The sequence below is a fragment of the Parambassis ranga genome, chromosome 24 (genome assembly GCF_900634625.1).
Source record: "Parambassis ranga chromosome 24, fParRan2.1, whole genome shotgun sequence".
NCBI lineage: Eukaryota > Metazoa > Chordata > Actinopteri > Ambassidae > Parambassis > Parambassis ranga.
The window spans coordinates 14,568,192-14,593,112 of NC_041043.1; the positions used below are offsets into that span (position 1 = coordinate 14,568,192).

Below are 24,921 nucleotides of genomic sequence, written 5' to 3' on the forward strand. Positions count from 1 at the left end.
CAGATCACATCGGTGGAACCTTAGTAGTTTTTGCTGGGAACAACATGCTTATCCAAAGTGTGATGTAATAATAAGTCAATACTGGCCTAACATGTCAGCCAAGAGACACACTGATGTAATCTGCTGTCTGTCAGTGTGTCAACAACACATCACCCAGATGTGCAGGTATTAACAATAAATGCTGAGAGCATGTATAACAAGAAGACTTGTGATCTATATGTGGCTTACAGATTTTGACACTTCCATGGTTTCCCAGAAAGTAGACCAAGACTGAATCAACATATTATTATTTTTGCCCAGGTTTGCACCTTATCTAAAATTAGATCATGGGATATATTGGTTCAATTTAAATTCATGTAACACACAGCAGCTTATACCACCTCAGTGACAGCTGAACACTGTCATCCCAAAGTTCAGTCTGTCCTTTCTGATGATCAGTTTTTTATAGTTTTACCCAAGTCACCAACTTTTCTGGAAAACTAACACTAACAGTGACACGGCACTGGTTGTACTGTCCGCCCCAAACAGCACCACTCTACCAGGAGAGCCATCATTTGTGGGGGCAAACGCCAAAAGGTTTCAGCCTCCTCGCCTTAAATGTTCCCCTCCCAGAGAAAACTACCAGCCTGTCTGCAACTCTCCACAACTTTAATTAGCTTTCCACTAGCTGCTGCGCTCGATAGATTATTGATCAGACTGTCCTCTGGACAATGGGCTGGATCCACAGGTTCTCCAGGTCACAGCAGTGAACCCCCGTTAGGTAACAGCTCTCTAAACGCCTGCTCACTTAGAGACATTACTCCCAGTTCTGGTGCTGTTTGAATTTTCCACATGTGCTCAAGGTGACCCATCGAGGGACGCGGCTGTAAATGAATAAGTCTGTAGTTTCCACTTTCATAGAACATATGTTGTTTTTTTAATGGATCAATGTAATCAACATAACAGAGCTAGCGATGCTCATGTGTAGCCAGTGCAGGTCATCAGGGTTTATTACACTGAAAGAGTCACATTCACTCGGTGTTCATACTGCTGCCAGTCCTGCTGCTCATTCGGTATAAGCTTGTAGTAAAATATATATATATAATAACTTGTAATGGGTCTTGATTACGTCTTTCTTGTGTCCTCATGTCTCTGTAGGGACCTGCTGAAATGGTGCGAGCGGATCAGTGTCAGTTTTGACCACACCTCATCAGCCTCTGCGCAACATGTCTTCCAAGAGGTTAGCATCTGATTTCTCTTTTAAAAAATATATTTATCATGCCAAAAAAGTATATATTACACCAACAAAGTGCTGTAACTACATGAAGTAGTGTCCCAGAAAATAAGAATATTCTGTAAAAGTTCAAGTTATTCACAAAAGTAAACATGTCATGTGTTCTGTATTTGTCATTGCACTCAAAGTGACATATTTCAGCTTTGTTTTTCCATAATTATAACATAGATTATGGAAATTTAGAGAAAAAGCTCTCTTTGAAGCAGCTCTCAAAAGATTAACGACAGTGTACGCTGAAGGTCTCTTCAGTGTGCTGTTTCATTGTATGCATTGGACACTGGACAGTGATTTGGTGTGCCTATTTTTACATTTCAAATTAGTGGATACACACTCAGAGTTTCAGTTTTTGTCATGCAGCATGTCTCTTTGTGTTCTTTTCCCTCCATCAGGCTCTTGACTGCTTCACAGCGATGCTGTCTTGTCCCAAAAATCGACTGCGAATGGCTGAGATCATCGGCAGCAAACTAAACATCTCCAAAGAGAAGGTTTGTTAACTCTGCTCGAATTATTGATAGGATAATAATAAAACATTGTGTTTCGGAGGTAGAAAATTGTTCCATCCATGCTAAGAACTGGCTTCTGCTTGTCTCCAGGCCCAGCACTTCTGCCAGATGTATCAGCCTGGCATCTCACTGACGGAGCTGGAGGTCTCTGTGGGCAGAGTGACTCTGTGTCGAAAGCAGACTGAAGCTGTCCAACTGAGTGTGTAAGTGGGACATCCTGCCCTCACCCCGCTGCCGCCCCCGTTTTTACTTCTGTTTACACCAAATACGCATCAGTCGGTCAACATTCACCCACTGATAGAGCTGAACAGACCCCTGCTGGTAAATTGAATAAACATCAAATTGATTTTAAACTACATTTGGTAAACAAAGCCGTCTAATGGCTCAGCCATCAGAACGGCCCCAAATATTCACATTGATCCTGTCCATAGCCAAAAGCAGTGGGTGTCAACCTTTAGACCGGAAACATAAGAGCAAGTATTAAGAGAGAAAGATGTGCAGCACCTCAGGATGCCAACAAAATCTGAACCCAAACTAGTTTCTATGTGTTCTATCTCATATCTTAAGAGACTTTTTATGTAATATCAGTTCAGCATCTTTGTGGAAACAGACTAAATGTGGTTAGATGTAGATATTTTGCTTCAGTCTCTGCCTGTTGTGTACCTGTGTAAAGTTTCTGTCACCGTTAACAGTGATAACCAGACCTTTGCTGCCACTCGACCGTCTGCTGTGCTGCTGGAACAGCTGGCAGTGTGCGTGGCCAAAGGAGAGCCTGTTCTCCTGGTAGGAGAGACGGGAACTGGAAAAACCTCCACGGTGCAACACCTGGCAAGGGTCACAGGTGAGCTGTGGCTCAGTGGCGGTTTTAAGCGTCCCTGTACTCCAAAGTGTCCTCATATTGTTGTTGTTGTGTGCATTACAGGACACAGGCTGCGGGTGGTGAACATGAACCAGCAGAGTGACACCGCCGACCTGCTTGGAGGGTGAGGATCTGTAACATCAACAAGCAGTGATACTTCATCATTATTTGATTGATAGTTCTCTGAGGTATGGTAGTGAAACTGGTTCCGATCAGGATCCGTTTTGACTACCAGGCACTACATTCAGTCCCCTGTGACTGTATGGTGTTTGAGGGCAGACGTTTTGCTTTGGAGAACCATCTTCAGTTCCATCTTCTCCTGTAGGTACAAACCAGTAGACCACAAGCAGATCCTGCTCCCTCTGCGGGAGGCCTTTGAAGACCTGTTCTCCCAGACGTACTCAAGGAAGCAGAACCTGACCTTCCTGGGTCACGTGCAGACCTGCTTCAGGGGGAAGCGATGGCAGGATCTCCTCAAGCTCATGGACCATGTCTGCAAATCCGCTCTGGCTAAGGAGCTGCAGGAGAAGTCAAATGGTAGTGCAAGAAAATAGTGCAAAAAAAGTCGAATGATGGCTTCTGTAGTGTGATGAAAGACTGAGGTTTTTGTGTTTCTGTGCAGCTGCTTTGCTACAGGAGCAGTGGGAGGCACTGGCTTCCAAACTGACCCAGACCCAGCAGCAGATCCGAGCCTGTGAGACAGCCATGGTCTTTGCCTTTGTGGAGGTAAAGACTCATCACGCTCACTGATTACAGCGTCAGAGCGAGGCAGGCCTGACCCTGTGTGTGTGTTTCTCTGCAGGGGACATTAGCTCAGGCAGTGAAGAAGGGTCACTGGATCCTGCTGGATGAGATTAACCTGGCAGCAGCAGAGACCCTGGAATGTCTGAGTGGACTGCTGGAGGGCAGCGCCGGGTCACTGGTGCTGCTGGATCGTGGAGACACGGGTGAGGATTCTGCATTTGGATTCAGCTTCTGAAAAATGCAGCTAAAAGTCAAAGATGTAGCATAAAATCACACTGAGTAGCCAAGTTACTTCGTTTCTAATATTGTTGTTTGTTTGTTTTTCTTCATCACAGAGCCTCTGTTTCGCCACCCAGACTTCCGTCTCTTTGCCTGCATGAACCCGGCTACTGATGTAGGGAAAAGGAACCTGCCTCTGGGCCTTAGGAACAGGTGGGAATGTACAAGACTGGAAAACCAGCAAAGACACTTACATTACCACGATATTCAGCTCTAAAAATCATAACACAACTATCAGAGCATAGTTGTTGCTGGTAGATTTAATGTGTGTGTGTGTGTGTGTACACGCGCATCTTCCAGGTTTACTGAGCTGTACATGGAGGAGCTGGAGAGTGAGGGAGACCTACGGATCCTGGTTTCAGACTACCTCAGGTGCCTGAATCCTCACAGGAATGTGATCAGTGGCATCATAAGGTGAGCCTGTACCTCACATTATAGACAATGTGTAAAATCAGTCTTACGGATGATACTGGAAGCGACCATGTCCCCTCCTATTGATCGTTTGTTCAGTTTAGGGTCATACGCAGCCTGTGAGACAAAACTCAGGGACCAGCTTAGCTGTTTTCATTAGGCAGGAGTTTTTTTAAAGCATTTTAATTTTACAGCTTTTACCTGGCGGTACGGAAGGAGGCTAACTCCCACCTGGTGGATGGGACCGGCCACAGACCCCACTACAGCCTGCGGACGCTGTGCAGGGCCCTGAAGTATGTGGCTGCAAACCCCTGCATCAGCGTGCATCGCTCACTCTATGAGGTAGGAGGCCGGAAATTAAAATAATAGGACACTGTAATATTTTTGTCTACTTTCCATCCACATCTCCTCCTTGATGTTTGCAGGGCTTCTGTCTGAGCTTCCTGACACAGCTGGACAGAAACTCCCACCCTCTGGTGCAGAAACTGGTGTGTCAGCACATCCTGCTGGGAAACACCAAGTGTCTCAAACAAGTAAGACGGTTCACGGTATTTATCGTCCTTCATCTATGCACATGTTTGGGTGAACAGAAAAAAAAAAACTTTATCGTTATGTTTTGGGCAGGCCATCCCGGCACCTTCTGGCCGGCCCTGTGTTGAGATGCAGGGTTACTGGGTCTCCCAGGGTGAGATGGAACCGGCTCTTGACCCCAGCTACATTCTCACCGCCTCAGTCAAGCTCAACCTCCGCGACCTTGCCAGAGTGGTGTCTGCAGGGTAGGATCACTCACCCAGACTGACCCCACCACACACCATTTCCCCCTGAATCAATGAGTTCATCTATAAATGGCCAGACGTTCATGTTGGCAGCCATTCCAGGCTCTTTAGGAAAGAATGCACGAGAGTGCATCAGGACAAAAGCGTGGTTTGACTGAGGTCCTCTGCAGTCAGTGACCTGCCTGGCAGGAAGCTTTTAGGTCTCTGTGTGGCTTCTGTTGAGGACAGCTGACTGTATGAACCCTTATGGTTTGATATTCATTTACACTGCTTATTGTAAAACAAGTGTAAATGAAGGAATCTTAACCTTTCACTACATGTCTCCAAAATATGCACTAATAAGGTTCTGTAAAAACAAAAGGTCTGCATGCTCCAGCAGTCCTGGGAAACCATAAATAACTCACTCATAGTCAGTGATGCAACAGAAATCCAAGTTTTTTTTTTGCAGCTATGCAGGAATTCTGCTGCTGATGTGCACTTTTTGTAATGATTATCTCTTTATAACTGTATTACACTGCACAACAACACTTCCAGCCATGATAGTGTGTTTCTAATAAAGTGCAGTGGTAGAGCAGGGTTGTCCAATAACCGGAAGGTTCGATCCCAACTCCTCCCTAAGTCATTGTTGTGTGTCCTTGGGCAAGACACTTTACCCGCACTGCCTCCAGTGTACTCACTGGTGTGGCGCGCCTTGCTGGTCATTGTATGACACTGCTTGGCAGCAGCCTTAAACAATTTCCCTCTGGGATTATTAAAGTATCTAAAATTAAAAAATTAAAAAAAAAATATGTTGCAGTGGCAAATAAGGCCACGGTGACTAGAAATTCTCACAGTTGTATAAATAACAAGTGATGAATGTGGCGTTCTTTTTGTCAGTATTGGCCCTCATTACCTCTCAATAGACTTTTAGGTTAATTTGGCACAACATCATCACATTGAGCTGATGACAGATCAATACTCTGCCCTCCCGTTACCCTCTCTCTCTCTCTCTTAATGTTTTGACCTCACAGGACTCACCCGGTGCTGATCCAGGGAGAGACGTCCGTGGGGAAGACCAGCCTGATCCGCTGGCTGGCTGCGGCCACGGGGAACCAGTGTGTGAGGATCAACAACCATGAACACACCGACATCCAGGAGTACATCGGCTGCTATTCATCAGACGACAGGGGCAAGCTGGTGTTTAAAGAGGGTAAAAAAAATAACATACAGAGAATAACAACCAAAGTATCATCCCATCACAGTCACAGGGTGATTTTAAAGTTGTGTAACCGGCTTCAGGTGTCCTGATTGACGCCATGAGAAAAGGCTACTGGATCATCCTGGATGAGCTGAACCTGGCTCCTACTGACGTCCTGGAGGCTCTTAACAGACTGCTGGATGACAACAGGGAGCTCTTTGTGGCCGAGACTCAGGAAGTCATTAAAGCTCACCCCAGATTCATGCTGTTTGCTACCCAGAACCCCCCTGGCCTTTATGGTGGCAGAAAGGTACACCAGAGTTTTTTTTTTTTTTATCTCAATCACAGAAGCCACATGCTCCACATGCTGTTAAACTGTATTACTGCATTTATTCAGGTGGCTTCCTAGTTACACAGAGGAGTGAAGGCTTACCTTTTATGTAGAATAACATAACTGCTCTTCTCCACCCTCCAGGTTCTCTCCAGGGCTTTCAGGAACCGCTTTGTGGAGCTGCACTTTGATGAGCTGCCCAGTGCAGAGCTGGAGACCATCCTCCACCAGAGGTGCAGCCTGCCTCCTTCCTACTGCACCAAGCTGGTCAAGGTCATGCAAGACCTGCAGGTAACAATGCTCTGGCAATATTTATGTGTTTGCATTATCTACCGGGCCTTTTTTTATTGCCCCTTTTCTTCCAGTCTTTACGTAGAGGATCTTCCGTGTTTGCTGGGAAACACGGCTTCATCACCCTCAGAGATCTGTTCCGCTGGGCAGACCGCTACAGGCTGGCAGAGCAGACGGAGGCCTCTCAGGACTGGCTGCAGCATCTGGCAGATGATGGTGAGGGCTGATGATGATGATGATGAGGGTCACCTGTGTTCCACTGAAACTCTAAACACACCTGTTGTCCTCTCTGCTAGGATACATGTTGCTGGCAGGACGAGTGAGGAAGCCAGAGGAAGAGGCCGTCATCCTGTCCATACTTGAGAAGCACTTCAGGAGGACGGTGAACCCTGAAAACCTGTTTTCTCAGAAACAGGTCATCAGCCAGTTCAGTGAGTAGAACACAGTGGCTTCATATCACTCAGGAGAGCACCGTGGAAGAGAGTTTGTTCACCTGGCATTTGTTTTTAAATCAGCATTGTTGATGACATATTGTGAAATCCTTGTTAAAAAAGAATGTGTTATCCTTATGTGATCAGACATTCAGATGTTCTGTTGACACTCTGATTGCCAGGTCCCTTCATTGACAGCATTGCTGGAGTACCAGTGGAGTTCCGTCACGTGGTGTGGACACACGGCATGAGGAGATTGGCTGTGCTGGTTGGACGAGCACTACGATTTGGAGAGTCCGTCCTGCTTGTAGGAGACACAGGGTAAGATTCAGACCTGCTGATTGTTTTTATAGATGTTCTGTTTTCCTGTTTCCTGTAGTAGAGATACTGCATACTACTTGTGTTTTTTTTTTTTTTCCTGTTCCATCATCAGATGTGGTAAGACTACCATCTGTCAGCTGTTTGCTGCTTTGGCCGGGCAGAAGTTCTTCTCAGTCAACTGTCACCTCCACATGGAGACGTCTGACTTCCTGGGAGGCCTGCGACCCGTCAGACACACACATCAGGTACTGAGGAGTCAGTACAGCGAGGAAAGCCTCCACACTTTGAAGTTAACGGGTGTATTTGCAGCCAAACCTGCAGGCCCACAGCATTCAGCTCACTTGCATGTTTCGCTGATATATATTGAGTCCAGACGTCTCCTTTATGTGATGTGTGTGTGTGTACAGACTGATGGTGAGGACTGCAGGCTGTTTCAGTGGCGTGATGGACCTTTGGTTCTGGCCATGAAGGAGGGAGGAGTGTTCCTCATGGATGAGATCTCCCTAGCAGACGATTCAGTGCTTGAAAGACTGAACAGGTACACACACACGTTTTCTTTTTCAAACTTTTGTCCGCAGTTTGAGCGCCACTATACGTTTCCCCAGAATAATTGATGTCAGAAATCATATTTTTATGTCTTTGAGGGGTCCAAAATGCCTTATTATATGTATATTATATGTAAGTAAGCATTGCCCTATGAACAGGGCAGTGACACATTCGGAACCTTATAACACAAACTGAATCTCCAGCTGAGAAAATGCACTCGATTGATCCCACTTTGGTTAAACCTGGCTGCATTCAATGCAATAAAACACTCTCCTCATCCTTCATATTGTTTGTATGCCACATAATGCACCTTCAGAAGACAGTGGAGTGTGCATCGCTTCAGTCTCCCACCTGCTGCAGTAGCGCCCGTGTGTAAAACAGTGTTCACAAAAGCTGTCATGATCTGTTTTGATGTCAGTGTTCTGGAGACAGAGAAGTCCCTGGTGCTGGCAGAGAAGGGCAGCGGGGACAACGACGACGTGGAGCTGATCAGCGCAGCGGCAGGTTTCCGTCTAGTCGCCACCATGAACCCCGGAGGAGACTTTGGCAAGAAGGAGGTAAATATTTAAAATGCTGTTTGAAACGTGTGTGAATGTGCTTAAAAAGTGACCAACAGGAGCTTCATGTCCGCTGAGTCTGACTTTGTGTACATTTGTGTGTGCACAGCTCTCTCCTGCCCTCAGGAACCGTTTCACCGAGATCTGGTGTCCTCAGAGTAACAGCCGCGGTGACCTGGTTCAGATTATCCAACACAACCTACGCTCGGGCCTCTCACTCGATGGTAAACAAGCGTTAGAGAACAAACGTGTCCTGATGATGGAGTCACTTCGATTTACTTACTGTGATTGGGTTTTATAGTGGAATCATCTCTACACAGTGACAATGTAAAAAACACATAAAAGAATGATTATGTTTAGTGTTTGGAAACCTCTCTGTGAATCAAACGCAGGCGGCGACATTGCAGAGCTGATGCTGGACTTCATCGAGTGGCTGACCCGGCAGGACTTCGGCCGTCGCTGCATCCTGAGCGTCAGAGACATCCTGTCGTGGGTCAACTTCCTCAATGCCGTGTGCGAGCGCGATGAGGATGGCTTCATGACAATGGGGGCCCTGGAGGATGAAGAGGAAGCAGAGTGGGATCTCAGACTGGACACAGTTACTGCCTTCATCCACGCCGCATGTCTGGTCTATATAGACGGCATTGGCTCAGGTGAGCAGATGACTAGTTCTTATTTAAACCAGGACTGTGTCATGCAGAGCATGTTTTATAGATGGCTTCTGGGTCCCCCTTTGTTTTTTTGCAGGGACAACAGTGTCGAGTTCAGACAATGCCGTTGTAGCACGCCGGCTCTGCCTGGGCTTCTTACAGGAGCGACTGAGCAAGATGACCAAGCTGGATCAGGAGATGCTGGATGCCCTGAGAGTGTATGACAGCAGTCTGACTCGAGAGCCACAGTGGGGTGAAGACTTCTTTGGCATTGACCCCTTCTACATTGCCTTAGGTATGGACTTCAGTGGACAGGAGAGCATCTCAAATCCCTGGTTGTTTACTCATTGCTTATAACTGATGTTAATGACTTCCCAGGGCCTCAGACTGAGAGCCGTAACCTGTCAGACTACGCCATCGCAGCTGGCACAACTGCAGTCAACGCTCAGAGGCTCCTGCGTGCCCTGAAGCTGCAGAGGCCTGTGCTACTGGAGGGCTCACCTGGTGTGGGAAAGACCAGCCTGGTAGCAGCACTGGCCAAAGCTTCTGGAAACCATTTGGTCAGAATTAACCTGTCGGAGCAGACGGTAGGACATTGTTCTATACAGTGGTTCCAATGTGATCCTACATGTCTGATACTAATGAGGTGCACGATCTGGCAGGATGTCACCGACTTGTTTGGGACAGACCTCCCAGTGGAAGGAGGAAAAGGAGGAGAGTTCGCATGGCGGGATGGTCCCCTCTTGGCTGCTTTGAAGGCAGGCCACTGGGTTGTCCTGGATGAGGTAGGAACCCTGTTCAGACATGTTTGTTAGACACCAGCAGATAAAATGTGTGATTTTAAAGAGGCATGTTTTGTTCCTCATGCTGACAGCTGAACCTGGCCTCTCAGTCAGTGTTGGAGGGTCTGAATGCCTGCTTTGATCACCGGGCAGAAATCTACATCCCTGAATTAGGCATGAGTTTCCAGGTTCAGCATGAGAAGACCAAGATCTTTGGCTGCCAGAACCCTTTCACTCAGGGGGGCGGACGTAAGGGACTGCCCAAATCCTTCCTCAACAGATTCACTCAGGTGAGGAGGGTGCTTGTATGAGTAATGGAATAGAGCCTTACTAGGCTATACATTTATTTAATAACAATATTCCATGGGCATTAAACACCATATAGACAAACGTATGTGGACATCACCATTAAGCATTTCTGAAGTCTAAGGAAGGCGGGGAACCATCAAAGCAGTAATTTGTTGTTTGTATTTTTGCTGATGTATCCGTGTGCCTCCAGGTTTTTGTGGACCAGCTGACCAGCAAAGACTTGGAGTTCATTGGAGACTCTATCTTTCCCACCATTAATAAGGAAATCATCACTAAAATGGTGGAGTTCAGTAACCGGGTATGTTTTGTTTATCCTAAATATGCAATTACGTCAGTCATTAAGTTGTTAATAAATGCTTCTCCTGCCTCCCCACAGCTTGTCCAGGAGGTGTGTTTGGAGAGGCGGTGGGGTCAGAAGGGGAGCCCCTGGGAGTTCAACCTACGCGACATGTTCCGCTGGTGTCAGCTTATGCAGGCCGACCAGGCGCCGGGATTTTTCAACCCAGGCCAGCATGTAGCCTTGGTGTATGCTGACAGAATGAGAACAGAGGCTGACAAAGCTCAGGTAGACGGCTTCGCTCTTACCTTGACTCAAAAGTATTAAATCTCCGGGCCACCCAATGAACCTTCTCCTTTTCCACATAGGTGCTGTCTGTGTTCAGGAAGGTGTTCGGGGAGGACTTTGAGCCATATTGTGGCTCCAGACAGTTCCACATCACACCGCTCAACCTGCAGGTTAAAATCCACCCGCAGTGTTTTTTTTTTAATTATATGGCTGTAGTGAATAGTTTCCTCTCACATGGTGTGCCCCTTATAGGTGGGCTTCTCTGTACTGCATCGCAGCGGCGGAGCTCCTGTGGCCCTGGACCCGCCCTTGTCCATCACACATCAGTCTTTGCGGCCCCTTGAGTCCCTGATGAAGTGTGTTGAGATGAGCTGGATGACCATACTTGTTGGCCCCACTGGGAGTGGGAAGACCAGCCTGGTGAGACTTCTGGCTTTGCTGACGGGACACCGCCTCAGGGTCATGGCCATGAACAGCGCCATGGACACCACCGAGCTGCTGGGAGGCTTCGAACAGGTACACAAGAAGTGTCTAATTTGACATTTACTGTCCAGGAACAGCAGAATGCATCCCGTCTAAAATCTATTTCTCACTCCAGGTGGATATCATGAGACCGTGGCAGCAAGTGCTGGAGAGCGTGGACTACATTGTTGCCATGGTAATAAGGCGTGGACTGATGTCACTAGATGTTGGCGTCCAGGACACAGAGTTCCTGCTCCAGACGTGGGGCCTGTTCTGCCACTGGTTAAAGGAGGAAGGGCTGCAGAGGACAGGTGGAGCGGTCAACTCGGAGGCACTGAACAAGCTGGAGGTCATCATCCTCCTCCTGCAGAAGCTCAACACCAAGCTCAAAGTTTTCACCGGTAACAGCCTCATACATAACTGCAAGTACACAGCATATATAAATGCATTTCCAGTGCCGTGACGTGCTTCGGTCATTCCTTCAGACATGTCCAAGCTGCAGATGGACTTCACATTGCTGAAAGAGCGCATGGCTCAACTGGAGGACGGATGGACAAACGGAGGTTTCGAGTGGTTGGACGGCATGCTGGTCCAGGCCCTGCAAGCTGGTGATTGGCTGCTCATGGACAACGTCAACTTCTGCAGGTAAGAAATGTATCTTTCTCTCACAATGGTAGCTGAATTATTCAATAGTAATTTCAGTCAGATTACATTAGAGCCACAGATGACTGACCGCCTGTTCCTGAATTCTGTCCTCAGCGCTTCTGTCCTGGATCGTCTCAATGCTCTGCTGGAACCTGGTGGATCCCTCACCATCAACGAACGTGGGGTCATCGATGGAAAGACCCCCAAAATCACACCACATCCTAACTTCAGGTAATGTTCACAATCAGAGCTGGTTGACATGTTGTCAAAGAAGGCCATGCTCAGTGGATGTGTGGGGTTTTGCAGGTTGTTCCTCACCATGGACCCCATGCACGGGGAACTGTCAAGAGCCATGAGGAACAGAGGAGTGGAGGTTTACATCCCAGGGGAACATGAAGGAGTCTGCTGGGACAAACTAGACCTAAAGACCCTGCTTCACACCACAGGGGTGATCGGAGACTGTGTTTGTGATCTGCTGATTGAAATACACAAAGGCATCAAATCTGCCCTCTGGGGTAAGCATTGATAGATTGACAATAACCTGTCAGTCTGCAGCTTTTATTTGACACTTTGATCACTGCTGTTCAGACTCCCCTGCCTCGTCGGTGGCCTCCCTCCTCCACGCTGCCACCCTGCTGTCCTGCCAGCTGCAGAGAGGTGTAGATTTGCCCAGTGCTCTGCAGCATGCCTGTGGAGAGGCGTACTTGCTCTGCCAACGCACCGTCACCAGTCAGAAGGTATCATCATCCATTAACCAAAACAAAGCCAATTAAAAAGTAGCCTTTGCTCCCATTATTTCACTGAAATGTTCTCTTCCCTGACAGAAAGCCCAGCAGGTGATTGAGCAGCATTTGGCCATCTTGGACACAGAAGACTGGGGCAGTGGGCTGCTGTGTGCTGGTGTATGGCCCGACGGCTTCCCCTCAGCCCTGCTGTCTACAGAGGACTCCTGCTTCTCTGCTGTCCTTCGAGATGGACAGGTCCTCTTATTTTGCCTGAATACCCTCAGTGTCCAGGGCAAACGGTAAGGATGGAAACGTTTTAAGATGAACAGCTATTATATCATACTGGACACCTTATCTCTCTATTAGCCATGATTTTGCTGTTCTCCAAAGAGGTGCAACTCTTTGCAGAAAAAAAGAGCCATGAGTTCTTGACTTCTTGGGCTGAGGATGGTTAAAGGAATAATTACCGGTTTTGTTTGTGCAGAAATCGCCCGCTAAGTCTGAATGACCTCCAGAGAGCGTTGCACAGCAGTGGGGTCCATGAAGGCCTGGTTTTCTCTGGAGGTGTGGTGGATTTGGAGGAAGGAGATGCTCTGAAGTTGATCCCTACAGCAGTGAGACTGCTCACAGAGAGAGCCTCTCATGGGGACTGGATCCTCCGAAGCAGCTGGCTCTCACATCTGGGGAGGACCTACAAATATGCCCCTGGTTTGTTGCTCAGCAGACACATCTCACTACACACTGCATTCCTGAATTATTGACTTAATATAGACCTCTCTGTCTTCCAGAAAATGTTATTTTCTTGTCCAAAGTTTTGTGATTAATTCATCATGTGATTCTTTACTCTTCCAGATTCAGCCCTAGTCCAGGTGGAGGCAGGAAACCGGTCTCTAAAGGCTGTGTTCAACAGCAAACTTGTAGCAAAGGGCAAGTCACTAGCAGAGCTGCTCCAGCCTCACAGCATAGGTAAACTCTTTGCATTGTTCTTCTATGAAAGATCTAAATTCTCTCCATCAAAGCTTCTCTGCTACTTAGATATTTTTACACGCTGCTAAACATTTTCTTGCCAGATGAATACAGGATTCTGGTGGATATGCGCTGGAATAAGCAATACCTGGATATTTTAGCCAACAAGTGCAACTTTGAGGACGAGGAAAGATACATGGAGTTTTTGGAGGCTCTGAATGCAGTGGCCAACAGGTAGGGGACTCAATCCCACTGGATATGTGCAGTAAACAGGATCCTGACCTGGGTATTTGTTGTGTATTAATGTTCCTGTATTAGTATAAACCTGAAGTCACTGCTCTGGCTTGTTTGGTAGGATCATTCTGACGTTGGACAGAGAGGAGAGGTCTGTTATCTGCACCTGTGCCATGAATGCATCTCCTCAGAACTGTGCTCTGAGAATAGCCACAGCCTTCAGTAAAGGTATACACTGACAGGCACAATGTATGTCTCAAACCATGACACCGTTTCTTCATGTCCATCTGTAAAGATGAGCTAGAATCAAAATTTGAAATATAAACATCGTCCTCTTGCAGGAACTGTGGATATCGGTCACCTGCCTCACCCCGTGCTGATGCACTTGCGGACTTTCTTTGACCTGTGGGACTCGTTCACCCTGCAGGCTGTGCAGAGCGGGCAGCCCTACATCTCAGACCACATCATGTTTGAGGTAAGACTTCTTTCTTTAATGGTGGAGGATTATAACTCATTAATTTCACCTGGAAGAGGACGGTGTGCTCACCTTACATTCTTTCTGTGGACGATTAGATCTTGCAGCTGCTGCAGTGGCTCGATCGTTTCTGGGACGTGTGCAGCACACTGCCGGCTGACTCTCAGGGAATTTCTGTGCTCTCTCTGCACTGGCAGTGGGTGCAGAAACACCTCATCCTGCGGCTGCCTCAGCTGCTGCTGGGAGAAACTGACGCTACATTCGAGTAAACACCTCACTGTTATATTCTACAATTACTATAAATCATTTTAACTCTTACTGACCTTATGAAATGACTGTGTGTTATTGTAGGGGTTACCAGGAGCTGCAGGCAGTCTCAGCAGCCATCCAGACTGTTCTGTCCACCCCAGTCTCTGTGGCCACTGCTCTGAAGGGCATCCAGAAAACCCTGGGAAGAGCTCTTCCTTTTAAGGTGTGGAGATACATTTGAACATCATCAAGCACACAATAAAGAAAGTTATGTTCAGGACAACTAACATCTGTCATCTTCTTCATCAGTTGGAATCAGTAGCTGAGTGTGCGTCGCGGCTCAAGCTCCTGAGTAAAGCTCTGGACATCAGTGATCTGAGGCTGGATGGCACCACAGGTTCTGTAAGGCAAGAGCTAGTGCGACTACAGGGTGCTGGACTTGGTCTGGACATCAAAGAGAGCCTCCTGGAATCCTTGGGTCTTGTTCTGTTAGCAAACAACCAGCTGGATCTGCAAACATCTGGTGAGTTTATCACAGATGGGTCAGTCTTACCTGTGCACTGTGTTTGACTGTATGGCAGCCGAATAATGAACCACATCCTCTCATCAGGGGTGCTCGAGAGGTTGATGTCGGGTGTGGAGCAGCAGCAGAATCACATGACCTCCAGAGGGCTCCTGGACGTCTGTTCCATCCCCGAGGACGAACCAGAAGATAGAGTCCACCTTCCCAGAAAAGAGCTGCAGCAGCTCAGCCGCAGGGCCCAACTCTGGCCCCTGATGGAGGAGCTGGCCGTACTCAACCAGCTGCGACTCAGCACAGACCTGCTGCACCTGGCTCTGTCTCCCGAGTAAAAACTCTGCTTCCTCTTCAGATTAAAGAAAAACATCTGTTGGTAGATTGATTTATTGAAATTTTGACCTCGATCCACAGAGACCAGGAGGCTGAGGACCGCTTACGCCGAGAACTGTCCAGACATCTTCGTTACTGTCTCCAGTCCACACCGATGAACGTCAGTCAGCTCCAGCCGCTGTGGTTCCTGCTCAGCAGTGACAGGGTTCGTGGAATATAGTTTTTCCTGTCATACATATATAAAAATAAACACACTAGTCATGTATAATATGAAGCATTGTTTCAGTTATTATTGTCATGTTTACATACGTTGTGAAAAACAACTAAAAATATAAAAGTTTATACCTTCTTGTCTCCTTCAGCCGGCGGAGGAGCTGCCATTTGTGTGGTGTGAGCTGCTCTCGGAAGCCTTGGCCGCCTTGTGGAACTGCAGCGTGACCTCAGACCCGGACCGCTGGCTGAAATGGAATCCTCTGAGTCCTGAGGTCCAGCCTCAACGGCACCACAGAGCAGATAGCATGGTACTGGTTGTCACTGTATCCAAAGCAACTTAAGGGCAAATATGATTTCCTGCAGTTTGTTAAGTGTTGCTGACATTCCAGGGTCCAGCGTTGCTGAGTAAAGCAGTGTGGTCACATTGCATGCTGGGAGTGCTCAGCAGCAGTCCGACTGGCGGTCAATGGGAGCCATCAGGAGCGGCCCTCCTCTCCCTCTCACATGTCTGCCTCGGAGAGTGGAAGGAGAGGATACAGCAGCTGCAGGATGTTTCTGCTGTGTTGTGGGACAATATGGCCATCCATGCATTGGCTGAATTAAAGTAATTTAAACTTATATTGTTCTTCACTTGTGTTTTACGTTTAAAGATTTGCTGATCACCTGATGTCTCCTCAGGGGCACAGACTTCAGGCTCCAGGGTGCGGTCCTACGTCGGCAGCTTCAGAGCATGGCTGACCTGCTGCCTCCCAGCCTGCAGGAGGGCTACATGGAGAGCTGTGAGAGCCTGGTGGAGGACCCTGATCCCCTCATTGCTTCCCAGGAGATCCAGACTGTTTTCAGAGACTTTCTGCCTTCAAACCTGCTCCCCAATGGCCTTTTGGAGGCCTTCATCACCTGCCTGCAGCAGTATGTCCAAAGCAAAGTCCAAGGCTCCAACTCACTGTCGGGCTCTGGAGTGTTCTGGGTCAACATGGGCCTGCTGCAGATCAAAGTATGGACACCACAGACTATCTTCGACCCAGCTGTGAAGAGGGCTTACAAGCTTAACTACGCTCAGCAAGAGGTCAGTTTAATTGTGTTTTTTTCTCATGTTATATTTGCATATTAGAAGTATGCATGCTATGTGTTACCAACATCATGAGGCAGAATTGTCAGAAGTTGTTTTTTCTGCTGGCTTTCTACCCAGGTTGTTAACGCCTGTCTCCTTCTGTCTGTTACAGTTGGCTCTGCTGCAGGAGGAGTGGCGAGGACGAAGCCTGTCGTCTCAGCTGATGACCGGAGCAGAGCTGGAGGAGAGCAGCACCACTGATGGCTTCCAACATCCTCGAATCAGGTCAGAGCCAGATGATGAGCATTCAGTGTGAATATTTATCTGATCTAATTTAGAAATATCTGGCATTCATCTCATCAATATGAACACTAGAAGCAGCCAAATGACTGTTACTGAACTTGGCTTCGTAGGTATCTGTGGATCCGTATGCAGCAGGTCAAGGAGCAGATCGCTGAGCTCTCCAGGAAGCAGGCCTGCCGCCCTCATGAGCCCCAGTACGGTCGACTCTTCCAGGACCTCCAGCACTACCTGTGCAGTATCGGCCAGACGTCAGCCGTGGAGGGCTTGCTTTCCCACCTGTTGAAGGCCCTGCAGGGGTCCTCCAAATCCAGGTCAGCAGTCCAGGCCCTCCTGAAGGAGGAGGCTGTGTGGCAGAACTCTCAGCAGCGCTTCTGTCAGAGACTGTTGGAGGACTACCCCTTGTATCCTGATGTAGTCGGACCTGTGAGGACCGGCATCCTCCAGCTCCGGCATGGCATGAGGCTGGTAGCCTCCCAGTTGGCCGCTTCTCTCACTCCGGTACCTGGTCTACCTAAGCTGGTGTCCTGCCTGCTGGCCTTTCCCTCCCTCTCCCCCAGCCTCCCATCCTACTTGGCCCGTGCAGACTTCCTGTGCACTAAGACTTGCATAGACATTCTTCGCAGCTTGGCGAAGCTCCTGCCCCAGCAGGACTCTGAGCATGTGGTCCCTCAGTCCTCCACTCTGCTCCTGAATGCTCTACTGTATGTACAGTGTCACATCCTGTCCACAGGAGAGTTCAGCCACGAGGCACGCAGCCTCTTCAGACACATCTGTCAGGTCAGAGCTTTGTTTATATTCGTAATATCTCTCGCTCAATGGAGGCAAAGGAAATATCTTAAATAGCTTTTGTAAAATTCCTGCTCAGGCTCTGGTGAACGAATGGGATGAGCAGGAGAGACGAAGGAGGGAGAAGGAGCAGATGGAGGCCAGTCTGTACTGCAGCCGCAGCCGACAGCACGGCTCAGGACTGACTGAGGAGCAGCAGGAGGAGAGGGACTTCCAGCGCCGCTTTCCTCAGTTCAACAAGGTAATCAGCAGTCTGTTTATATAAAAACTACTTTGTCTTTAGAAATGCATTTTCTTTTTCTTCTCCTTAACGTTTGCCTCTTGACTGTGTGTTGTATGAAATGTATTGATAGCCTGCAGACACAGGCAGACAAGGTTACAAAAGTGAACGCTTACCTACAGCCTTCTGTGTATCTGTACTTTATCCAGGACTTTGCAGACATCACATCTCAGCCAACCCTGGAGGGTCCAGAAGATGTGGGGCTGGAGGAGGAGGACGGTGCCGGAGAGGACTCCACGGAGACTGGCTTCCTGAGTCCAGCTGCTATGAACGCAGTGGTCATGATTCATCAGCACCTTTGTCTGGGATACGGCCAGTCACTGTGGTATCAGAGCACTGCACCGGCCAATCACAGCAAGGAGCACATCAAAGCTCTGGTTTCCTCCTATCAGATTGCTTCCCCAATAATCTCGCACTTCTATCATCTGATTGGTCAGTGACTTGTGTGAAACACATCTCTTTCTGAAGTAAAAGTGTGTGTTTGGCTAAAGCTCTGTTACCCCTCTACAGATTCAGAGCTGGACCAGCAGCTGACAGGCAGCGGGCTGCTGCTGTCCGCCCTACTCCAGAACACGGTGCAGGGATCAGGAGGTCTTGATGGTCTAGCGGTCACCTCAGAAGGACCGTACGACTTCTACCAGCAGTCCAACATGAGCGAAGCCCGTCTCTGTCTGCCTGTTTTGGAACAGCTGAGTGTGGCAGTGCAGCAGAGACTGGAGGACTGGCCCGAGCACCCGGCTCTCCTACAGGTCAGTCAGCAAGAAGAAGATGATGCTGGATGGGAAGATGCTAAATAGTCAGCAACAAAACAATAGTGGTCTAGCCTCCAACATCCTCCTAACCAAACATGTGTAAACCTGTGTGTGCTTCCAGCTGACTGTAGTGATGGAGAGGATCATGGGTTTCAGTCTGGCCAGCCCTGTGGCCAAGTTCCTGAATGGTCTGGAGATCCTGCTCAGTAAAGCACAGGTGAGCTTTGTTAGCATGCGACAGACATTGCTAATACATTCACTGGTAGCCTTAATGACTCTGTATGTACTGTTTATGTGTCAGGACTGGGAGAATAATGCCAGCCGCTCAGTCTCCCTGCGGAAAGAACTGGAATCTGTCACGCAGCTCATAATCCAGTGGCGCAAACTGGAGCTCAAGTAAGACCCTTTTAGTTTGAGTGTTCTTTCCAGGATATACAAGCTGCGTGTGATGTAACCGTGTCCTGTCTGTTCTTTGTGTGTGTGGTAGTTGTTGGTCGAGCAGTCTGGACAACGCAATGAAGCGCCACACCGAGCAATCCAGCAGACACTGGTTCTCCATCTACCAGCTGATAGAAAAATATCTAGAGGAACAGAAGGTGGAGGCCGATACAGGTACATGTGACCACAACTCCTGTTTATGTTAGATCATTTAAAATAGGATTCAGAGCCTTGGTTTACTGTTGTTGTCTTCGCTAGGTGACGAGGTGGAGCGTCTCTCCCTCTCCTCCGTGTCCTCCACCCTCCGGGCCTTCATAGAGGGCTCCACCCTTGGCGAGTTCCACACCCGTCTGTCCATGCTGCTCGGCTTCCACTGCCACCTCCTGCTGCTCCCCAGACAGCCCGGAAAAGGTCACTACGCCATCCATACTGACCATAACACAGTTTTTTAACATGGCCAGACTGTATTACATCATCCATGCCGTGCAGACATGGCTGCACAATCAGATGAGGTGGTGCTGTTTTGATGAGCATTGGCTGATCATCGACAGACACTAATTTAGCCACACTACAGAAAGGGTCATTTTAGGATAACCTTTATTACAAAGTAATCATACACTGCAGTTTGAGCAAATGAAGCCATGATTGATCATATGGATATTGATGAATTTGTGGAGGTAAAGGTCATGCTCAGTCTATAAGTCCGCTTGTTTGACATACATTACATTCTCAGACCCCGATGATTGGATTTCGATTGAACTCATCGATGTCATGGAAATCACCATCTCATCAGCAGAATACATTTGACCTCGGTTGTTGCAGGTCACCACGGGGTTAAACATCACATTTTAGTCTGTGTTTATGTTTTACAGAGTCTTTGTCCGGCCTTCTGTGGAACCTCCACAAATACTACAGCCAGTTCTCTGAAGGCATCCAGACCAAGATTACTCAGCTCAGACAGCCCATTGAGAAAGAGCTCAAGGTATATTCATGGTCATTGTACATAGCTGTACAGGCTGATTCATGCCAAATTAAAACCTTTATATGCATCCTCATTCTCAGGACTTTGTCAAGATCTCAAAGTGGAACGACGTCAGTTTCTGGTCCATCAAACAGTCGGTGGAGAAGACACATCGGTATGTGATATGTCCAGGACTTTAGGCTGAGCATACACAAGGACAGAGAGCACAGCTAACTTCTTCCACTTCTCTTACAGCACTCTCTTCAAGTTTATCAAGAAGTTTGAAGAGGCTCTGTGTGGTCCAAGTGTTCCTGCTTTGGTGGAGCAGGGAAGCAGCGCAAGCTTGGACTGCGTGGATGCCAACCCAGAGGAAACGCCCATCCATCGGGTTCACCAGGCACTGAAGAGCACCCTGCCTGGGAAGGGCCGAGATCTGCAGGAACAGGTCTCATAGGGCACGCAGTGATGTCTTCAATGAGCTATTTTTTTTTAAGTTTCTCACTGAGCTGCTGTGTGTGTTTCAGAATGAGGGCCCAGAAGAGGGAGCTGACCCTTCCTCTCTACAGGGGCGACTGCCTGTTCTGACCAGGAAGATGAAGAAGATGTGCGCCCAGCTGCTGAAGAAAACTCAAGTGCCTGAGCTGGCTGAAGACCTTGACTACTTTACAGGTAAGAGAACCAATCTGTGCACAATGGATTAATTTCAGCTGGCTGCCAAAAGGACTGGACATGATTTAAAGAAGTTTGTCGTGTGCACAGTTTTAACACTGAACACAGCAGGCAAACAACTCCAATGGAAACTAATGACAAAATATATATACATGTGCAAATGAATGTGCAGATGATGGTGATGGAGCCATGCATGTTGCCAGGTCTCATCCTCATGGGATGTGGTAATTACAGCCATAACTACTTAGTTAAGTTTAAGGTTCTGTGCACACCTGTTGCTTTTTATAGAAATGCTGTGTGCTCGGCTTGCGGGGCGGCCAGTACACTTAAAAATACTCCTAATACTCATTGCAGTATTATGCCATCCTTGTGTTTAAGTCCTCTGTCTTGTCTTCAGGCGAGGTCATCAGCAACCTGCGAGACCTGCAGGGCCTCACAATCAACACATCAGCTGATAAAGAAAAGCAAAAGGCCGAAGTCAAGCACATCCTTCAGCAGAAGCAGAGAGCGCTGTCTGACCTGTTCAAGATGCTGACAGAAATAGGTGAGTTCCCCTCTCTGGTTCACACTTTCTTCTAATTTGTGATGTTGGTCTTAACTAAAAACTGTATTTCTACCTTTGTCTTGTTAAGGTCTGTCGTACCGTAAAGGACTGACATGGAACAGGACAGCCGACGCACAGAAAACTCTTTGTATGCAGCCGCTGGACATGACCACTGCGTTGGCTGCTGTAAGGAGCCAAGAGCAGGCAGAGAAAACGTAAGAGGAACCAACAGAAAAACAATCTTCTAAAATGTACCTGCTGTGTTGTGTAACATAGCTTTTCCTCTGTGCGTTCGGGTTGTTACAGGTTGTTTCCAGAGTTGCTGACAGCGTGGGATGGATGTCAGAAGTACTTCTACCGCTCTTGGGCCAGAAGGACGGCCCTGCAGACAGCTCTGCAGCAGGCCAGCAAGGTGAGGTTTGACAGTCTGGTGTTCCACATGTTTCCTGTCTGTCCTACACTCTGACATGTGTGTGTGTGGGGGCTTTTTTTGTAGGAGCTGAATCTGGGAAACATCGACCGCTGTCGAGGATTCTCCTCTCACCTCTTCAAGCTGCTCCTCAGACAGCGGAGCCGGCTGACCAAGCTCACTGAGCAGTGGGTCCATCTCAGGTATGTTGTTGGCTTGTAAAACTTAATTAAACGTATTGAATGCATTGTTCACAGTCTAACATTTTCCTTCTGTCGTCACAACAATCAGGAGACTAAAAAGTAGCATCGAGGCCGTTAAGGCTCACTTCCAGACCCACAGTGAGGACCAAGGCTGCACCCTCCCACCCCAGGCCTCTCTCCAGGACTGGGTATCCAGAGGCCGTGAGTTGGCTGCCCAGTGCACCACCCTTCTGCAGCAGCTGGTCTGGCTGTTGCAGTGCTGTCCCGAAGACCCCCAGCAGAAGGAGGAGGTGAGCAGCTGCAGGCAGCCCACTCTGAGGTGCCCGACCCCCCTGGCAGCCCAGCGCCAACCCCCCGGCTGCCTGATGAGGAGGGGAGACGCCCCGTGGTGCCAGCTACACCAGTGCCTCACTGCAATGCTGAGACAGTGCCAGGGCCTGAAGATGGAGCTGGACACTGTGGCGGAGCAGGCCTCTGAGACAGTTCTCCAGACATGGTAACTAACTAACTTCACTACAACTGGAGCAGCCATAACACAGGATTCCACACTTACCAACAACATTTGTTTTTTGTAGGAACCACTTTGCCACATGCTGCTCGGCCTTCGACCAGCTGGGAGCTGTGGTGGCTCAGATGCCCGGCGTGGAGCAGCTCTTCACCCCCTTCATGTGTGTCGGCAGTGCTGACAGCCAGCCGGCCATAACCCAGAGCCTGCAGTATGTCAGAGGACGGGTGGAGGCCGACATCACTGAGTTCACCACCTGGAAGACCCAGCTGCTCTCCCTGGGGCCCCAGAGCCCTGGTAACTGCAATGACCAGTCGCAATAATATGTGAAGGCCATGCTGGAGGAGTAAAAATATTTCCTTTCCTTTTCAGATCACCAGGCTGCCTTCTGTACAGAGTTCTCTGTAGAGCTGGAGGCAAACATCAACACTGTGCTGTGTGCAGTCCAGACACTTGTGAAGAATAGGGAACAAGACCAGCAAAAAGAGAAGCCGGAAGATGTCAAGAGAGGTGCGAGGGATGCAGTCCAAGCCAACACAGGCCTCTGTAAGGCAAGAGTGGAGAAATGTCCTAAAAATATTTAACGGCCATTTATTTCTGATGTATCAGAGGGTTCTGAAGTGGATCTGGAGGAGCCTGTGGAGGACCTGCTGAAGCCTGGCCACCTGACTCAACTCCTTGAGGAGAAGCTGGAAGCTGAGGTTGAGGCACTGTGCGTAGAAAATGTGAGTGCCAGGCTGGAGGGGCTCCTGAACCGGCTGAGGACGCACAGAGACTCCTGTCAGCCACCACAAGTCCAGGTACCAAAAACACATGCAGAGCTGGAATCCTTTCATCTGCTAACGTTCCACTGACCTTAGTGTGCTTCTGCTGGCTGTGTTCAGGAGGTGAACAGGGCTTGCAGGATGCTGGTGCGCCTGGAGCCTCTGCTGGGTATTTACTCTGACCTGGTGCGATACTACCTGGCTGTGTCGCTGGGAGCACATAGGAGCACAGGCAAACTGCTGTCTGTGCTGGCCAGCATCTTCACTGAGCTCGCTCAGAAGGTACATGTGGCACCAAAAAGGTTTAAATACAATACAGTCATTTGAGACTAATAGCTAAATAATCATGATGGTCCTCCTTAGGGTTTCTGCCTGCCTCAGGACCTGATGGCTGGTGGAGATGGCGAAGGAGCGACAGAGTTTCATGACTACGAGGGTGGCGGTATTGGAGAGGGCGAGGGCACCAAAGACGTTAGTGACAAGATCGAGAATGAAGATCAGGTGATGAAAGGCCCGAAATTTGTACCATAGCAGTCAGGTCGATTTAATGGTTCTATGTGGCTGCCAAAGGCGGCACATTCTTGACTGACTGCAGATCGGTTGCAGTCGGAGCAGTCACACATGGTCTAAGAGAAATGCCCCGATCTTCCTCCAGGTGGAGGACACCTTCCAGGAGGGTCAGGAAAAGGAAGAGGAGCAGGACAAAGGGAACATCAAGTCAGAAGATAACGCCATTGAGATGTCCGAGGACTTTGACGGCCAGATGCATGATGGGGATGAAAACGACCCAGGTAGGTTAAACTGGAAGGAACAGAGTGGTAAGGATGTTAAAGAAAACAGTGCTGAGTGCAGATTTTCTCTCTGTCTCAGGTGAGGATGAGGACTCTGATAAAGAGGATGAGGAGGAGCTGGACAAAAAGATGGGAGACCTGGGTGAAGGCCAGACGGACACTCTGGATGAGAGAATGTGGGGAGACGATGAGGAGGATGATGATGAGGAAGAAGGAAGTGACAAGGAAGAGGAGTCTGGCCAGGGCGTGGACCAGGTACGTCAACAAAAAGAGCATAAAATGGCAGCTGATATTCCAAATATTACTGAAACCAGTTACATGCCCTTGTGTCTATTATTATTGATCTAATGAGAATGAACACTGCATTCTCAGAGTGAGTCAGAGCTGGTCGCCAAAGATGACAACTTGGATGCAGCGGACCCCAACAAAGACCAGAAAAACAAGGACAAAGACCAACAGATGGACGAGGAGGGGGAAGAGAAGATCCATGAGCAAGGAGATGAGGTTTGTATTAGTGAAATCATAAAAAAGGATCTGAATCTGAAGCTTAGTCATGACTGATGTGTTCTCTTTCTGTTTCTCAGAGGGAGTTTGATGAGAATGAAGTAGACCCCTACCACGGAAAGGACAAGAGACCCGAGCCAGAGGCCATGGATCTGCCTGAGGACCTCAACCTGGACCAGGAGGACGAGGCTGGAGATGATGGAGAAGGCGAGAGTGAAGGTGAGACCTGCAGCTCAATCTATGGCGGCCATTAATTCACTTTTAGGGTTTTTTCATGTGTTTAATGTTTCTCTGAGCTCACCTTAAAATCCTGAAATTTAAGCAGATTTTCTGGTTT

The 24,921-nt window shown here is 48.4% G+C and overlaps 1 protein-coding gene across 1 annotated transcript in view; it reads left to right on the top strand.

The window, feature by feature from the left end:
- Positions 1-24,921, top strand: part of mdn1 (midasin AAA ATPase 1) — a 32,544-nt gene that overhangs the window by 3,544 nt on the left and 4,079 nt on the right. The window contains exons 11-88 of the mRNA XM_028397378.1: positions 1,138-1,219; positions 1,663-1,758; positions 1,867-1,979; positions 2,469-2,617; positions 2,699-2,759; positions 2,961-3,172; positions 3,258-3,361; positions 3,438-3,582; positions 3,715-3,811; positions 3,959-4,072; positions 4,264-4,411; positions 4,495-4,602; positions 4,694-4,845; positions 5,856-6,034; positions 6,124-6,332; positions 6,498-6,644; positions 6,719-6,860; positions 6,941-7,075; positions 7,258-7,396; positions 7,509-7,641; positions 7,804-7,934; positions 8,361-8,499; positions 8,609-8,723; positions 8,892-9,152; positions 9,247-9,444; positions 9,528-9,736; positions 9,812-9,934; positions 10,024-10,221; positions 10,431-10,538; positions 10,617-10,805; positions 10,886-10,975; positions 11,058-11,321; positions 11,404-11,668; positions 11,753-11,912; positions 12,027-12,143; positions 12,219-12,427; positions 12,501-12,649; positions 12,737-12,936; positions 13,122-13,345; positions 13,490-13,603; positions 13,708-13,837; positions 13,959-14,065; positions 14,179-14,312; positions 14,411-14,577; positions 14,664-14,784; positions 14,871-15,084; positions 15,172-15,409; positions 15,493-15,616; positions 15,774-15,932; positions 16,014-16,228; positions 16,303-16,690; positions 16,848-16,960; positions 17,089-17,755; positions 17,844-18,005; positions 18,194-18,476; positions 18,555-18,793; positions 18,918-19,013; positions 19,098-19,192; positions 19,284-19,408; positions 19,493-19,645; positions 20,107-20,216; positions 20,297-20,370; positions 20,451-20,640; positions 20,720-20,864; positions 21,262-21,408; positions 21,497-21,623; positions 21,715-21,820; positions 21,905-22,020; positions 22,109-22,516; positions 22,596-22,822; positions 22,898-23,035; positions 23,135-23,325; positions 23,410-23,571; positions 23,653-23,790; positions 23,945-24,080; positions 24,160-24,335; positions 24,453-24,584; positions 24,665-24,803. Of these exons, the coding sequence (XP_028253179.1) occupies positions 1,138-1,219; positions 1,663-1,758; positions 1,867-1,979; positions 2,469-2,617; positions 2,699-2,759; positions 2,961-3,172; positions 3,258-3,361; positions 3,438-3,582; positions 3,715-3,811; positions 3,959-4,072; positions 4,264-4,411; positions 4,495-4,602; positions 4,694-4,845; positions 5,856-6,034; positions 6,124-6,332; positions 6,498-6,644; positions 6,719-6,860; positions 6,941-7,075; positions 7,258-7,396; positions 7,509-7,641; positions 7,804-7,934; positions 8,361-8,499; positions 8,609-8,723; positions 8,892-9,152; positions 9,247-9,444; positions 9,528-9,736; positions 9,812-9,934; positions 10,024-10,221; positions 10,431-10,538; positions 10,617-10,805; positions 10,886-10,975; positions 11,058-11,321; positions 11,404-11,668; positions 11,753-11,912; positions 12,027-12,143; positions 12,219-12,427; positions 12,501-12,649; positions 12,737-12,936; positions 13,122-13,345; positions 13,490-13,603; positions 13,708-13,837; positions 13,959-14,065; positions 14,179-14,312; positions 14,411-14,577; positions 14,664-14,784; positions 14,871-15,084; positions 15,172-15,409; positions 15,493-15,616; positions 15,774-15,932; positions 16,014-16,228; positions 16,303-16,690; positions 16,848-16,960; positions 17,089-17,755; positions 17,844-18,005; positions 18,194-18,476; positions 18,555-18,793; positions 18,918-19,013; positions 19,098-19,192; positions 19,284-19,408; positions 19,493-19,645; positions 20,107-20,216; positions 20,297-20,370; positions 20,451-20,640; positions 20,720-20,864; positions 21,262-21,408; positions 21,497-21,623; positions 21,715-21,820; positions 21,905-22,020; positions 22,109-22,516; positions 22,596-22,822; positions 22,898-23,035; positions 23,135-23,325; positions 23,410-23,571; positions 23,653-23,790; positions 23,945-24,080; positions 24,160-24,335; positions 24,453-24,584; positions 24,665-24,803 (12,920 nt within the window). The remainder of the gene's footprint in view (positions 1-1,137; positions 1,220-1,662; positions 1,759-1,866; positions 1,980-2,468; positions 2,618-2,698; positions 2,760-2,960; positions 3,173-3,257; positions 3,362-3,437; positions 3,583-3,714; positions 3,812-3,958; positions 4,073-4,263; positions 4,412-4,494; positions 4,603-4,693; positions 4,846-5,855; positions 6,035-6,123; positions 6,333-6,497; positions 6,645-6,718; positions 6,861-6,940; positions 7,076-7,257; positions 7,397-7,508; positions 7,642-7,803; positions 7,935-8,360; positions 8,500-8,608; positions 8,724-8,891; positions 9,153-9,246; positions 9,445-9,527; positions 9,737-9,811; positions 9,935-10,023; positions 10,222-10,430; positions 10,539-10,616; positions 10,806-10,885; positions 10,976-11,057; positions 11,322-11,403; positions 11,669-11,752; positions 11,913-12,026; positions 12,144-12,218; positions 12,428-12,500; positions 12,650-12,736; positions 12,937-13,121; positions 13,346-13,489; positions 13,604-13,707; positions 13,838-13,958; positions 14,066-14,178; positions 14,313-14,410; positions 14,578-14,663; positions 14,785-14,870; positions 15,085-15,171; positions 15,410-15,492; positions 15,617-15,773; positions 15,933-16,013; positions 16,229-16,302; positions 16,691-16,847; positions 16,961-17,088; positions 17,756-17,843; positions 18,006-18,193; positions 18,477-18,554; positions 18,794-18,917; positions 19,014-19,097; positions 19,193-19,283; positions 19,409-19,492; positions 19,646-20,106; positions 20,217-20,296; positions 20,371-20,450; positions 20,641-20,719; positions 20,865-21,261; positions 21,409-21,496; positions 21,624-21,714; positions 21,821-21,904; positions 22,021-22,108; positions 22,517-22,595; positions 22,823-22,897; positions 23,036-23,134; positions 23,326-23,409; positions 23,572-23,652; positions 23,791-23,944; positions 24,081-24,159; positions 24,336-24,452; positions 24,585-24,664; positions 24,804-24,921) is intronic.